This window comes from Oncorhynchus mykiss, chromosome 12, assembly GCF_013265735.2.
Source record: "Oncorhynchus mykiss isolate Arlee chromosome 12, USDA_OmykA_1.1, whole genome shotgun sequence".
NCBI classification, from domain to species: Eukaryota; Metazoa; Chordata; class Actinopteri; order Salmoniformes; family Salmonidae; genus Oncorhynchus; species Oncorhynchus mykiss.
Genome location: NC_048576.1, coordinates 73,038,245 through 73,052,000, shown reverse-complemented (window position 1 = coordinate 73,052,000; position 13,756 = coordinate 73,038,245). Strand labels below are relative to the sequence as shown.

Here is a 13,756-nt window from a genome sequence, read left to right as displayed (position 1 = left end):
TGGGGACACACAATTCAGTCCCATTTAAAATCCTAATGTCCCTAACCCTAAACCTAACCCTGACCTGTACCCTAACCTTAACCCGAAAACATTACCTTAACACTAAACCTAACCATAGCTCCTAACCATAACCCTAAAACTAACCCTAGCTCCTAACCCTTATTCTAGCCCTAACACTAATTCTAACCTAAACCCTAAACCCCCTAGAAATTGAATTTGACCTTGTGGGGACCTACAAAATGTCCCCAGTTGGTAAAAACATTTTAGTTTACGATTATTGTGGGGACTTCTGGTCCAGGTGACTTGTGTTCAGCATATTGTCTGCTGAGTGTACTTGTGTCGTGTGTATATTTAAAAAATATACAAATATACATTAAAAAAATTCATACCCTACCATCCCTACCCTGATTAGAGTAAACTAACAGACAACGAAACTTATACTGCTACTTACAGCTATTTCCCCTCATATCTACAGTACCTGTAGCTAAATAATTAGACATATAGAAACATTCCTAATTTCCTCAAGTGCTGGATTTTTATCCACAGCGCCAATCCACCATTCAATCTGAACTCCAACCCTCCGATGTCCACAGAGTCACCCATCTTTCCCAGTATAATGCCATTTTGCTATTTCCTTTTGCAATACATCCATTCACTTGTGTCATGAACACAGACAAGCCAGAACCACTCCAATACTTCCTGCCAACCAAAGCCTAAAACCACAACATCACACCACCTCACTAGCCTGGTTATCTGGGTAGTATTCATTAGAGACCAAATGGTGAGAAAAAAACTCTGAAACAGGTAGGGACTACCTGGACTTGCCCAATAAGAAATGCAACCTTTGTTTTCCATTTTCAAACGCTTCCTGTTGTGTGCCCCAACCCTGGTTACCAGATCTGTCTGTACTTTAGTCAACTGCTCATTACATGACATTGAACGACGAGGAGTTGGCTAACAAACATACAAATCTGGGAACCAAGATACCACTGCAATACCAAACCAAAACATACCACTGAGACAGCTGCATACCTTTCCCAAACTACAGTGCCTTGCGAAAGTATTCGGCCCCCTTGAACTTTGCGACCTTTTGCCACATTTCAGGCTTCAAACATAAAGATATAAAACTGTATTTTTTTGTGAAGAATCAACAACAAGTGGGACACAATCATGAAGTGGAACAACATTTATTGGATATTTCAAACTTTTTTAACAAATCAAAAACTGAAAAAGTGGGCGTGCAAAATTATTCAGCCCCTTTACTTTCAGTGCAGCAAACTCTCTCCAGAAGTTCAGTGAGGATCTCTGAATGATCCAATGTTGACCTAAATGACTAATGATGATAAATACAATCCACCTGTGTGTAATCAAGTCTCCGTATAAATGCACCTGCACTGTGATAGTCTCAGAGGTCCGTTAAAAGCGCAGAGAGCATCATGAAGAACAAGGAACACACCAGGCAGGTCCGAGATACTGTTGTGAAGAAGTTTAAAGCCGGATTTGGATACAAAAAGATTTCCCAAGCTTTAAACATCCCAAGGAGCACTGTGCAAGCGATAATATTGAAATGGAAGGAGTATCAGACCACTGCAAATCTACCAAGACCTGGCCGTCCCTCTAAACTTTCAGCTCATACAAGGAGAAGACTGATCAGAGATGCAGCCAAGAGGCCCATGATCACTCTGGATGAACTGCAGAGATCTACAGCTGAGGTGGGAGACTCTGTCCATAGGACAACAATCAGTCGTATATTGCACAAATCTGGCCTTTATGGAAGAGTGGCAAGAAGAAAGCCATTTCTTAAAGATATCCATAAAAAGTGTCGTTTAAAGTTTGCCACAAGCCACCTGGGAGACACACCAAACATGTGGAAGAAGGTGCTCTGGTCAGATGAAACCAAAATTGAACTTTTTGGCAACAATGCAAAACGTTATGTTTGGCGTAAAAGCAACACAGCTCATCACCCTGAACACACCATACCCACTGTCAAACATGGTGGTGGCAGCATCATGGTTTGGGCCTGCTTTTCTTCAGCAGGGACAGGGAAGATGGTTAAAATTGATGGGAAGATGGATGGAGCCAAATACAGGACCATTCTGGAAGAAACCCTGATGGAGTCTGCAAAAGACCTGAGACTGGGACGGAGATTTGTCTTCCAACAAGACAATGATCCAAAACATAAAGCAAAATCTACAATGGAATGGTTCAAAAATAAACATATCCAGGTGTTAGAATGGCCAAGTCAAAGTCCAGACCTGAATCCAATCGAGAATCTGTGGAAAGAACTGAAAACTGCTGTTCACAAATGCTCTCCATCCAACCTCACTGAGCTCAAGCTGTTCCCCAAGCGACTTACAGCTGTAATCGCAGCAAAAGGTGGCGCTACAAAGTATTAACTTAAGGGGGCTGAATAATTTTGCACGCCCAATTTTTCAGTTTTTGATTTGTTAAAAAAGTTTGAAATATCCAATAAATGTCGTTCCACTTCATGATTGTGTCCCACTTGTTGTTGATTCTTCACAAAAAAATACAGTTTTATATCTTTATGTTTGAAGCCTGAAATGTGGCAAAAGGTCGCAAAGTTCAAGGGGGCCGAATACTTTCGCAAGGCACTGTACATGTATAAGAGTTTATTTACATTACTTGCATACCAAAGACATTGGAACTGATCTCATGAGAGAAGGACACCATTTTGCTTAACCAAAACAAAAGATGGCGTGGACATATTTGTTATGTTAAACTGACCTGTGTCCCCATACGACTGGTCTTCATCAGTTTGATTGTTAGGGTTAGGAGCTGTGCTAGCTGGCGGCTCATAACCAATTATCAAATTAATGGTTGCCTAAAAAAAGATGGGATTAAATGTCAACATGCTGCTTCAAGACAATGTGTCAATGTATTGACAACTTTAACTTACATTATTTTACATTGACATATTATGGTCAATGATCAAGACGTTTTAACCCAGTTATTATATGCATGGGGTAGTTCTGACTGGGACTCAGGCCTGGGTCCAGCAACTGTCAACCCAACACCTTAGCGGTTACGCCAAGAGACCTGAACCTCTTGACGAGGTCCCTAGGTGTTGGGTTAAGGTCGCTACTCCAATCAAATCAAATTATATTGGTCACATACACATGGTTAGCAGATGTTAATGCGAGAGTAGCGAAATGCTTGTAGTGTAGCGAAATACTCGCTACACTAGCCCCTCCCTTCAGGAGAACATCTCCCCAAGCTTCTTTATTCCAAGTCCTTCATGTGTATTTGCCTTTCCGATGACCTTATGGGCACCATCCCACTACTTACACCAATGTAGGGAATTTGTGTGTTAGTTCTGACCAGGACTTGAACCCGGGTCCAGCTATTGTCAACCCAACACATTACCGTTAAGCCAAAAGCACCGAACCTCGACAATGTCACTACAATAAAGTGTATTATTGGTTGCACTTCGTTTACTTTTAAGAATAAGCCAATTATACATGCTTATTCATGTTTATAAATCTTGTTCATTCTTGAAGCTGTTAATTCTCAATGACACAAGTGTGTAGCCATAGAGAAACTCACCCCAGTGTCCTGTTTCTTCTCATTGACCAGGGACAGGTTCTTTGCTGGGAGGGACTTGGTGTGACCATGAGCCAGGTCTAGGAGAGAGATCTTAGCTGAGCCAATATATCTGGAATAGAGGTCAAAAGTCATGAGCACCACCTGTATGTATGTGACATGAATCTTTCTTGTGGAAACGCATACAGTAACATAATAATATCATACCCAGATCACTTAAATAAATGCATGTATTATACTTGCTGGTCTACTGCATAAAGAGGTGTAGATTTCCTCTGTTGTTTGTGTACAATTGTTGATGGGAATTTATATGAATGACTAGAATAATCCACCCTGAACCCTGAAGCCGTATAATCGTATGATTATGGAATTTATTTGAATGATGTATGACCATAGTCTGTACAATATGTCTATAAACCTTATTTGAATAAAAGACAGACTGTCTGAGCAAGATTCAGGGCCAACCTTGGCTGGGGCCACTGAGTGTACTTCCCAGTCTCCCTATCTTGAGGGAGGAGGGGGAGTAAGTCTCACGGAATCCCGTAGCAGGGCATTGTGTGCTGAGGTTGGTGAGAAAGTGTGCGCATATGGGTGTGTTAGTGTGAATGTGTGTGCGTGTGCGTGTGTGAGGGTGAATGTGTGTGCGTATGTTTGTGTGAATGTGTGTGCGTATGTTTGTGTGAATGTGTGTGCGTGTGTGAGGGTGAATGTGTGTGCGTGTGTGAGGGTGAATGTGTGTGCGCGTGTGAGGGTGAATGTGTGTGCGTGTGTGAGGGTGAACGTGTGTGCGTATGTTTGTGTGAATGTGTGTGCGTATGTTTGTGTGAATGCGTGTGCGTATGTTTGTGTGAATGTGTGTGCGGGAGAAGCCAGTATAAAATGAATTGTTTTGTACAACAGAGCAGCGCTCTCGTAAATAAACTTTCTGACTATCGTAGCTGGGCCTCCGTCTGATTCAGTTCAACCAGTTTCCTACAAATTCTGGGTTTCAGGCTGAGTACTTAATTGAATTGGGTTTATGAACATCGAGAACATAATTCTCCTGACAACAATGATGTATGTCATTTTATATGTATGAATATATTCGTTTTTTGACTAATCACAGGCAGTATCCAGTTCTCATTTGTACTTCTTTCAGAATTGACAAACCTAGCAACAAGTCCTATAGAGCAGTTATATTTGCCACACAGATCTGATGAAAGTCCCTTATGGGGGAACTGAGGACTAACTAGGAAGGTACCAAGAGTTCTTTATTACACAATGATTAAGAATCATGTTGCATTGCTTAATCTCAGTTATTCCTATTATGTATACATAGCCACCACTGTGCCATGCAGCCACAATTTAAAGAAGTGTGTATATGTCAACATATTGTTGATACCATTGAGGCACTTTGCTTGTGCTGGACTGGAGGGACTCAAGAAAAACAAAGTGATAGGATTGTAGCGAGACGACGACTTTCCTGTAACTGAGTGATCTTAATAAGCTGTCACAATGACAAACATCAGCCTAGCATAGCTTATTTTGGCAATCATTAGAGCCTTCCCCGGAGAACACTGGGAAAAAAATGTAATCTGTGCTCTGTAGTGAGGAACAACACTCGATCCCACAGACGAGGGCAAAGAATCATGAAAGGGAGGATGAGGAAAGAGTAACTGCTGGGAGCAATTAGCATCTACCACAGGCATGCCTGCAGTCTGGCCTTGTGTATCAGGCTGAGGGGAGGAGAAAGACGAGAGAGAGCGCGAGAGAGAGAGAGAGAGAGAGAGAGAGAGAGAGAGAGAGACAAGAGAAAGAGAGAGAGCGAGAGAGAGAGAGAGAGAGAGAAATTGAATTGAGAGAGAAGGAGGGAGGGAGAGATAATTTAAGTGAATTGAAAGAGAGCATGGGAGAGAGAGGGTGATAGAGAAAAAAGAAGAGAGGAGAGAAGAGAAGAGAGATGGGAGGGGGAGAGAGAGGGAGAGAGAGAGGAGAGGGTGGGAGAGAAGAGAGAGGGGGGGAGGTGGGATGTTGTCATGCCTCTCCCCTCTTGGCTATGTCACCTATGGGTTGAAGTAATTTGTCATCACACACAGAGAGATAAACAATCATGTGTTAAAACAGGTCCTGGAAATGACGTTGAACTACAGGGTCAGCGGTAGAGATCACACCTTGGCATTGAAAGCAGGCTACTCTGAAGTTGAGAGAGGAATGCTCTTTGAGTCTTTTGTTTTTATTCCTCTTGGAATTCTACACATTTCACATTTTTTCTTGACTCAATTAGTTGGCAGTTGACTTTTCAAAGGCGAGCAGACACATGCAAAATACCCATTGCTGAATATTTTCCCTCTGAGGAAATGAGTTGACTGTTACTGACTAATAATATGGAACAGACACTACCTGTCAGCACACTAGTTGGCTATATTTATGCACTGTGTAGTGGCTAGTTCCTCTTTTATGAGTCAAAAGCAGTTCCACACCATGAAGTCAGATAATACAGCATAATATGGAGTTCTTTCTTTTGCTGATATCAAAGGACCTGCTGCTAACTGTGCCCGTCTATTTGTGCTATCATGTCAACTCCTTGTCAATCAATGTCATGCCATGTTTGGATTGACAATGAGTAATGGAGTTGGCAAGAGCAGGCTATAGTTTACTGCCTAGTCTCTAGCAGAAAAAACATACTGTATGTATCCATGTTTGTATATCATTTTGGGCTTTTTTTTTTAGAATTTGGACATGGATATGGAGGATTCGAAATGCCTCAACAGGACAAATGATTGTATATGGTGGTCACTAGGAGATATCCAACCCCCCCCTTATTGAGTGTGTGTTTATACTAGATGAGTCAACCTCACCCACATACACACATATCTGCAAAGGGTTCTCAAGCTTACTCAAACCCCCATCTGCCAGTGACAAGCCTGTGCAAGCTCTGTAACTTTGCTTGTGTTTGAGTCTGGACTCTGCCAGTGCCCCCCACCCACATTATAGAAGTTCAAAGATGTGAGTCACTCTCATTACCATAGCCCTCTCTCTCTCTCTCTCTCTCTCTCTCTCTCCCTCTCTCTCTCTCTCTCTCTCTCTCTCTCTCTCTCTCTCTCTCTCTCTCCCTCCCTCTCTCTCTCTCTCTATCTAGATTAGAGTTCCTGCTGAGAAGTGGTGAAAAGCATGCTGCTAAATAGAGGCTGCATATTACGTGACTTAAAAATATCACATTGGAAATGGAGCAGCAATGAAGCATCAATACAGCTCAGATATGTTTCATCAATATAAAAGCACTAACGTGAAGTAAAAAGCATTTTGATACCTGTTTCTCTTGATATACAGTAGACACATAAGAGACCATTTTTGAATCTATTGAGTTTGAAGTGATTTGTGCTCATGGTGAAGCAATAGCCGTTTGGAGAGAGAAAACGGTTCCGTCATAGTGAGCGATGAATCCTCCTCACATAGCACAGCGAGTCTGAACACGGAGGCAGGTACAGGGTGTGGTAGTGGAGCTGCAAGGGGTTGTGCGACTTCAAATCACCCCTCACTTTTCACTTACCAACGTGGTAATCATTGAAGCTCTGCGGTAACACAATTTTTCCTCAACACATGTTGTCATGGCAAGAGGAGTTCCTGTAGAGGTTATGTGGCCCATTGCAATGGAAAAACGTGAGTTTTTTGTTGATGTAATTGTAGTTCAACTAAGTTCTCTTTCAAATACTTGTTTCTGTATCTCACGTATGGGGTAAGTCCAATCACACAACCTATTATGAGGCGCCCCGCCCTCTAGCTCATTAATTGTTTTCTTCCTTACGGAGATCACAAGCTCTCTCTACACTCTCCTCAGCACGACTTGTCTCATTGTTTTCCGACTTAATTGTGAACTCGCCACCGATATAGTCAAATGCTATGGGAGCTGACTACATGTGAGATACCCATATTTGAGATAACGAAAAAAAGTATTTGAAAGAGCACTTGGGTAAACACTTCTGCAGTCAGAGATCCATAATGTTCCTTAAGGTCAAATCTTAAGGTTACTTGCGTAACCCCTGTTCTCTGATAATATGATTGGGGTATCTCAATATGCTTAAGGAGGAGCACATATGTTTGATAATGAGCTAGAGTATGGGACTTGACGCATTATAATAAGTGGGGTTCCCCACTATTCGCCACGCCTCCTGTCTGTTTACGACAGATGTTTTGTGATTGGAGCTTCCTTATGATCTCGCCCCAAAGGGCATGCCCCATATGTAAGATAGCTCACTCATATTATCACAGAACTACGGGGTTACGCAAGTAACCTGAAGATTTGACCTGAATGAACATTATGGATCTCCCTCTGCAGAAGTGCTTACTCTAGTTTTTTACAACTCAGTTTAAACTCAGCACTGGCCTCGGGGTTTGACCTGAATGAACATTATGGATCTCCCTCTGCAGAAGTGCTTACTCTAGCTTTTTACAACTCAGTTTAAACTCAGCACTGGCCTCAGGGTTTGACCTGAATGAACATTATGGATCTCCCTCCGCAGAAGTGCTTACTCTAGCTTTTTACAGCTCAGTTTAAACTCAGTACTGGCCTCAGGGTTTGACCTGAATGAACATTATGTATCTCCCTCCGCAGAAGTGCTTACTCTAGCTTTTTACAACTCAGTTTAAACTCAGCACTGGCCTCAGGGTTTGACCTGAATGAACATTATGGATCTCCCTCCACAGAAGTGCTTACTCTAGTTTTTTACAACTCAGTTTAAACTCAGCACTGGCCTCGGGGTTTGACCTGAATGAACATTATAGATCTTCCTCTGCAGAAGTGCTTACTCTAGCTTTTTACAACTCAGTTTAAACTCAGCACTGGCCTCGGGGTTTGACCTGAATGAACATTATAGATCTTCCTCTGCAGAAGTGCTTACTCTAGCTTTTTACAGCTCAGTTTAAACTCAGCACTGGCCTCAGGGTTTGACCTGAATGAACATTATGGATCTCCCTCTGCAGAAGTGCTTACTCTAGCTTTTTACAGCTCAGTTTAAACTCAGCACTGGCCTCGGGGTTTGACCTGAATGAACATTATGGATCTCCCTCTGCAGAAGTGCTTACTCTAGTTTTTTATAACTCAGTTTAAACTCAGCACTGGCATCGGGGTTTGACCTGAATGAACATTATGGATCTCCCTCTGCAGAAGTGCTTACTCTAGCTTTTTACAACTCAGTTTAAACTCAGCACTGGCCTCAGGGTTTGACCTGAATGAACATTATGGATCTCCCTCTGCAGAAGTGCTTACTCTAGCTTTTTACAGCTCAGTTTAAACTCAGCACTGGCCTCGGGGTTTGACCTGAATGAACATTATGGATCTCCCTCTGCAGAAGTGCTTACTCTAGTTTTTTATAACTCAGTTTAAACTCAGCACTGGCCTCGGGGTTTGACCTGAATGAACATTATGGATCTCCCTCTGCAGAAGTGCTTACTCTAGTTTTTTATAACTCAGTTTAAACTCAGTACTGGCCTCGGGGTTTGACCTGAATGAACATTATGGATCTCCCTCTGCAGAAGTGCTTACTCTAGCTTTTTATAACTCAGTTTAAACTCAGTACTGGCCTCAGGGTTTGACCTGAATGAACATTATGGATCTCCCTCTGCAGAAGTGCTTACTCTAGTTTTTTATAACTCAGTTTAAACTCAGTACTGGCCTCGGGGTTTGACCTGAATGAACATTATGGATCTCCCTCTGCAGAAGTGCTTACTCTAGTTTTTTATAACTCAGTTTAAACTCAGTACTGGCCTCGGGGTTTGACCTGAATGAACATTATGGATCTCCCTCTGCAGAAGTGCTTACTCTAGCTTTTTACAGCTCAGTTTAAACTCAGTACTGGCCTCAGGGTTTGACCTGAATGAACATTATGTATCTCCCTCCACAGAAGTGCTTACTCTAGTTTTTTACAGCTCAGTTTAAACTCAGCACTGGCCTCAGGGTTTGAACGTTCCCTTTAACTCACTCTCTGTATAACCTGTAATTACCAGACACTGTATTGTAATGACCAGGTTCACATACTAATGGAGGGGCACTTTGACTGAGAAATGACAAGAGGTCAAACTGAGTAAAACACTATGTCCCACCTCCTCCCAAGCAGCACTAGCAGCGTCCGATTAGCAGGAGGTGTGTGTGTGTGTGTGTGCGTGTGTGTGATGTGCGTTCTCTCACAAAACATTTGAGACATATACAGTAGCTACATGTCAGGTACGTACTTGTCTTTGCCGATAGTCTCATAGTCTTTCACAATCACGTCTATAAAGGAGGACGCATCCAATGGGGAGCCCTTTAGGTCGAACTCAAGCACCTGCAACCTCAAATAGAGTTAGCTCATAAAAAACGCAACTTTGCCAATGTTAGTTAAATTATGAAACATGGGGGGGGTACAAATGCTTTAAATCAAAGGGGAAGTGTTCACAGTTATCATTCCTCTAATAATAACTACTCCATGTTGAGTCATCAACAAACAGTAAACACAGCGGACAACATTTTAGCCTCATTCCCTAATTCATTCTCATATCCTCCTCCACACAAAACGTCACTCTCAACACCTTTTTCTACATTCTCAGAGACTGCCAGAGAGAGGATGGATTGTAATGTAACTATTTATACTTACTTCATTCCACACGGGATTGAGTTCACTATCAATGGCCTTAGTTTTCTTCTTTTCACCTGTAGCATTTACACAAAGTGGCAAGATTAAAACATGGAATATATGTTTTTATATATACCCTGCATATAACTAGGCAAGTCAGTTAAGAACAAATTCTTATTTACAATGATGGCCGACACCGGCCAAACCCGGACAATGCTGGGCAAATTGTGCACCGCCCTACGGGACTCCCAATCACGGTCGGTTGTGATACAGCCTGGAATCAAACCAGGGTGTCTATAGTGACACCTCAAGCATTGAGATGCAGTGCCTTAGACAGCTGTGCCACTCGGGAGTATATGCATGGGTAGAATATATTTCTCTGGGTCCAATGCAGACGTTTTTATCTGAATATCAAATCATTTCTGGGTAACAATTATGTCACTGTGATTGTTTTTAACTAAATGGTCAAAAAATAAACAAAAATATCTTCTTTGCAAAAAATGCAAAGTTCTCAAGCAATCATTTTGCAAGGACTGTTTAGGAGTGGTTTAAGTGGGGAAGGGAAAACTAGCTGTTATTGGTAGAGAGGGTTGTTTCTTATTGGTCTCTTAACTAATTTACTGCCTGGTGATGTCACCAGGTAGGCCAAAATTCTACCCCACCAAAACAGGCTGACATTTTAGTGTTCTTTTCAAACAGCTCTTACACTAAAAGGGCATTTTCATCATTTTCACAATTTCAATTTCCAACCTCATAATGGAAATATTTATAAAACACAGGTATATCATGTTTTTAACTGCACGGGGCCTTTAACATATATAGGTAGTTTTAAAATGAGTAATAACTACAACGTCCCTGGGGCTGGTAACACAGTGTGAGCCAACTTACAGTGGCAACATATTGAACCATAAAAGTTGAATGTGCATCTTGGACTGACTCTTGTCCTAAAATATCCATACAAAAATGAACACAATTGACCCAGCTGCAGAGCTCTTCATGACAGGGGGAGAATGGGATGATTCCAACCCTTTATAAGGGAATGTGTTTTCCCTCTGTGTAACACAATACAGGCAACATTATTTAATGTGACTCATTGCCTTAAAGCAGGCAAAATGAGGTTTGGGAATCTCAGAACTAATGCACAGTACCATTGTTGTACCTTCAATGCAATTCATAGTAGTTTTGTGCCATTACATGCACACAGTTAATGATGCAGTACCTCCACTTTGAATACAAAGAGCATCATGTTTGTGTTTATTGAACATGTTAAATGTTTGGGGACTACAAAATCCATCAGAAGATCATCTTGGGTCGACTAACCCAACATTGACAGCAAAGGGCAGAACGGATAATATGACTTTAAAATAAAGAGAACTATAAAGTAGCCTAGCTAAAAAAAAAAAGTAGGCTACAACCCGAAAGCAACTCTGCATGTCTTCATCTTTGATTTATATTAGCCTACATTTGGAGAACGTCTTTGATCCAGATGTTTTGAACTTCTCAAGAATAGCCAACCCTCAAGGCATTGAAACCAAAGAGTAGATGTAGGCTAAATGCCACAGCAAGAGGCAACAAAACAATAACTCACCTTTGAACACTACCGCTGCTATGGGATCTGGGTTCCCGAGTTTCTTTTTGGGGATGCCTTTGGCTGATTCCACTACGACGCGCAACATTATTACGGAGTTTTTCAAGTCTGTAGTATAAACTCCCTTATGAATCACAGCATGTTCCTCTGCCAAGGGGTCTCTTCACCAGCGCTCATTGTAACAGAGGAAATGCTCCTTTAGAGGAGGAGTGAAGTCACGAATTATTTGGCTATTCACTGTATGAGTCAGCAAGGAACAAAATATTATGGATGTGTGTTAAAAAGTATTCCATCACGTCGTGTAGGCTATAGTCAAAATCTGTTAGGTTACTAGCCATCCTACTTGTTACATCTACTTCTACTTCTTGTGATATTGTTATGAGTTTATAAACAAACTTGACGCTGTCAAAATATTGTTTTACTATAGGCCACTCAAAAAGGCTACATTTCGTCATAGTCTACGTTGAATGATTTACATGCATCTGGTAACAGCTTTTTGGTCTATCGTGGTTCAAATGTAGCACACAACGCAGCGCCACCCAGTGGTGATGGGGTTGTACAACGCTGAGTGTGGTACCCTAAAATGACCACGTCGATTATCCTTTAAACAAAAGATATCCCATGATCATTCTTATCACAGCAAGAATACTACTGTTATTCCCCATACTGTTATTGTTTCACATCTAAGTAATTTTGATGGTTTAATTAGGCTATTTGAAATCTGATATGCGAACTTGTGTCTTTGAAAAAAACGAAACAAAAAAAATGTCAATGAGGGCTTTGCATTTTTGTAAGAATTTATGGGCAGTGAGTGAGCTCCAAAATAATTGGGACATTGACACGTTTTACAGATAGTCGGATAGTCCTGAATGAATCGTGAATGATGATGAGTGAGAAAGTTACAAACACAGTTAAATAGAGGTAGAATAAAAACTAAAAACAAACTAATATCATATCCTCAGGACATGCTAACCTCTCACCGTTATGATATTTGTGCGTCTGTAACTTTCTCACTCATCATTATTCACGATTCATTCAGGACCATCCGTAATCATGGTAGCATCCACATTAATGGAGAAGTGTTTAGAAACATATTATATTCGTATTTAAAAGTGACTCCAAAATGACACAATCAATTATTTACCATGTATTTCTATTGGGAATAAAATCATCTGCAATTACCAAAACAAACAGCAAATACATTCAACAAGTTTGTAGAGTCACAAGCTTGATTTAATCAATGGGGGACTATGTACAAAAAGAGCTGTCCTTTCTAAACGGTTTGTTCACCATACATGGATGAAAATACCCTCAAATTAAAGCTGACAGTCTGGACTTTAACTTCATAGTCATTGTGTACTGGAGTACAGAGAGGAAACAACAACAAGAAAGTGTCACAGTGCTAATACTTTTGAAGCTCACAGTTGTCTAAGTCATGAAATGAGAATAGGCAATATTGAAATGCCCCTGCCTCAAATATCCTGATTTGTCATTTTAGTATTGTGCACAAGCTACTAGGCAGAAACGGTAGGAATAATTGCAGAATATCTTGCCTATGTAGAGTAAAATAATGGCAAGGTTTTGTAAATCAGCCTCAACCACCTGAAGATTTTCATTTGATTTTTCTTAAATGTGGGATCATTTGTAGAATGACAAATGTCACATGAACATATTCAAACCCCAGTATTTGGGAAACAGATCAGGGTTGGCCAAACCCCTTGGAGAGATACCTCTAAGCAGGACTTTTTACACTCCTATTATTATTTGCATGTTGGTATTTACACTTATGGATAAGGAGAGACTGCAATCCATCCTATGGTTAGACCATTATGTCTAATGTGTAATGTGTGTAATGAGCAAATGTGTGTCTGTTTTGTGAACATCTGGGAATACTTGGGCAAGGAAACGTTTCTGGTTGGTCTTAGGGAATGTAAAACAGTTAGGATGGGAAACTTTGACAACCGGATTGAGTGATGTAGCAGTAAATATGTTAGATGAACAACTGATGAGCATGGAGAGC

General features: G+C 41.1%; 1 protein-coding gene across 1 annotated transcript in view; it reads right to left on the bottom strand.

Moving 5' to 3' along the window:
- The window catches only part of LOC110538277 (myoferlin), a 64,043-nt gene extending 51,907 nt beyond the window's left edge, over nucleotides 1-12,136 (bottom strand). The window contains 5 exon segments of the mRNA XM_036938321.1: nucleotides 2,746-2,842; nucleotides 3,565-3,673; nucleotides 9,769-9,860; nucleotides 10,170-10,225; nucleotides 11,737-12,136. Of these exon segments, the coding sequence (XP_036794216.1) occupies nucleotides 2,746-2,842; nucleotides 3,565-3,673; nucleotides 9,769-9,860; nucleotides 10,170-10,225; nucleotides 11,737-11,824 (442 nt within the window). The 5' untranslated portion in view covers nucleotides 11,825-12,136.
- Nucleotides 12,137-13,756: the final 1,620 nt, after the last annotated feature.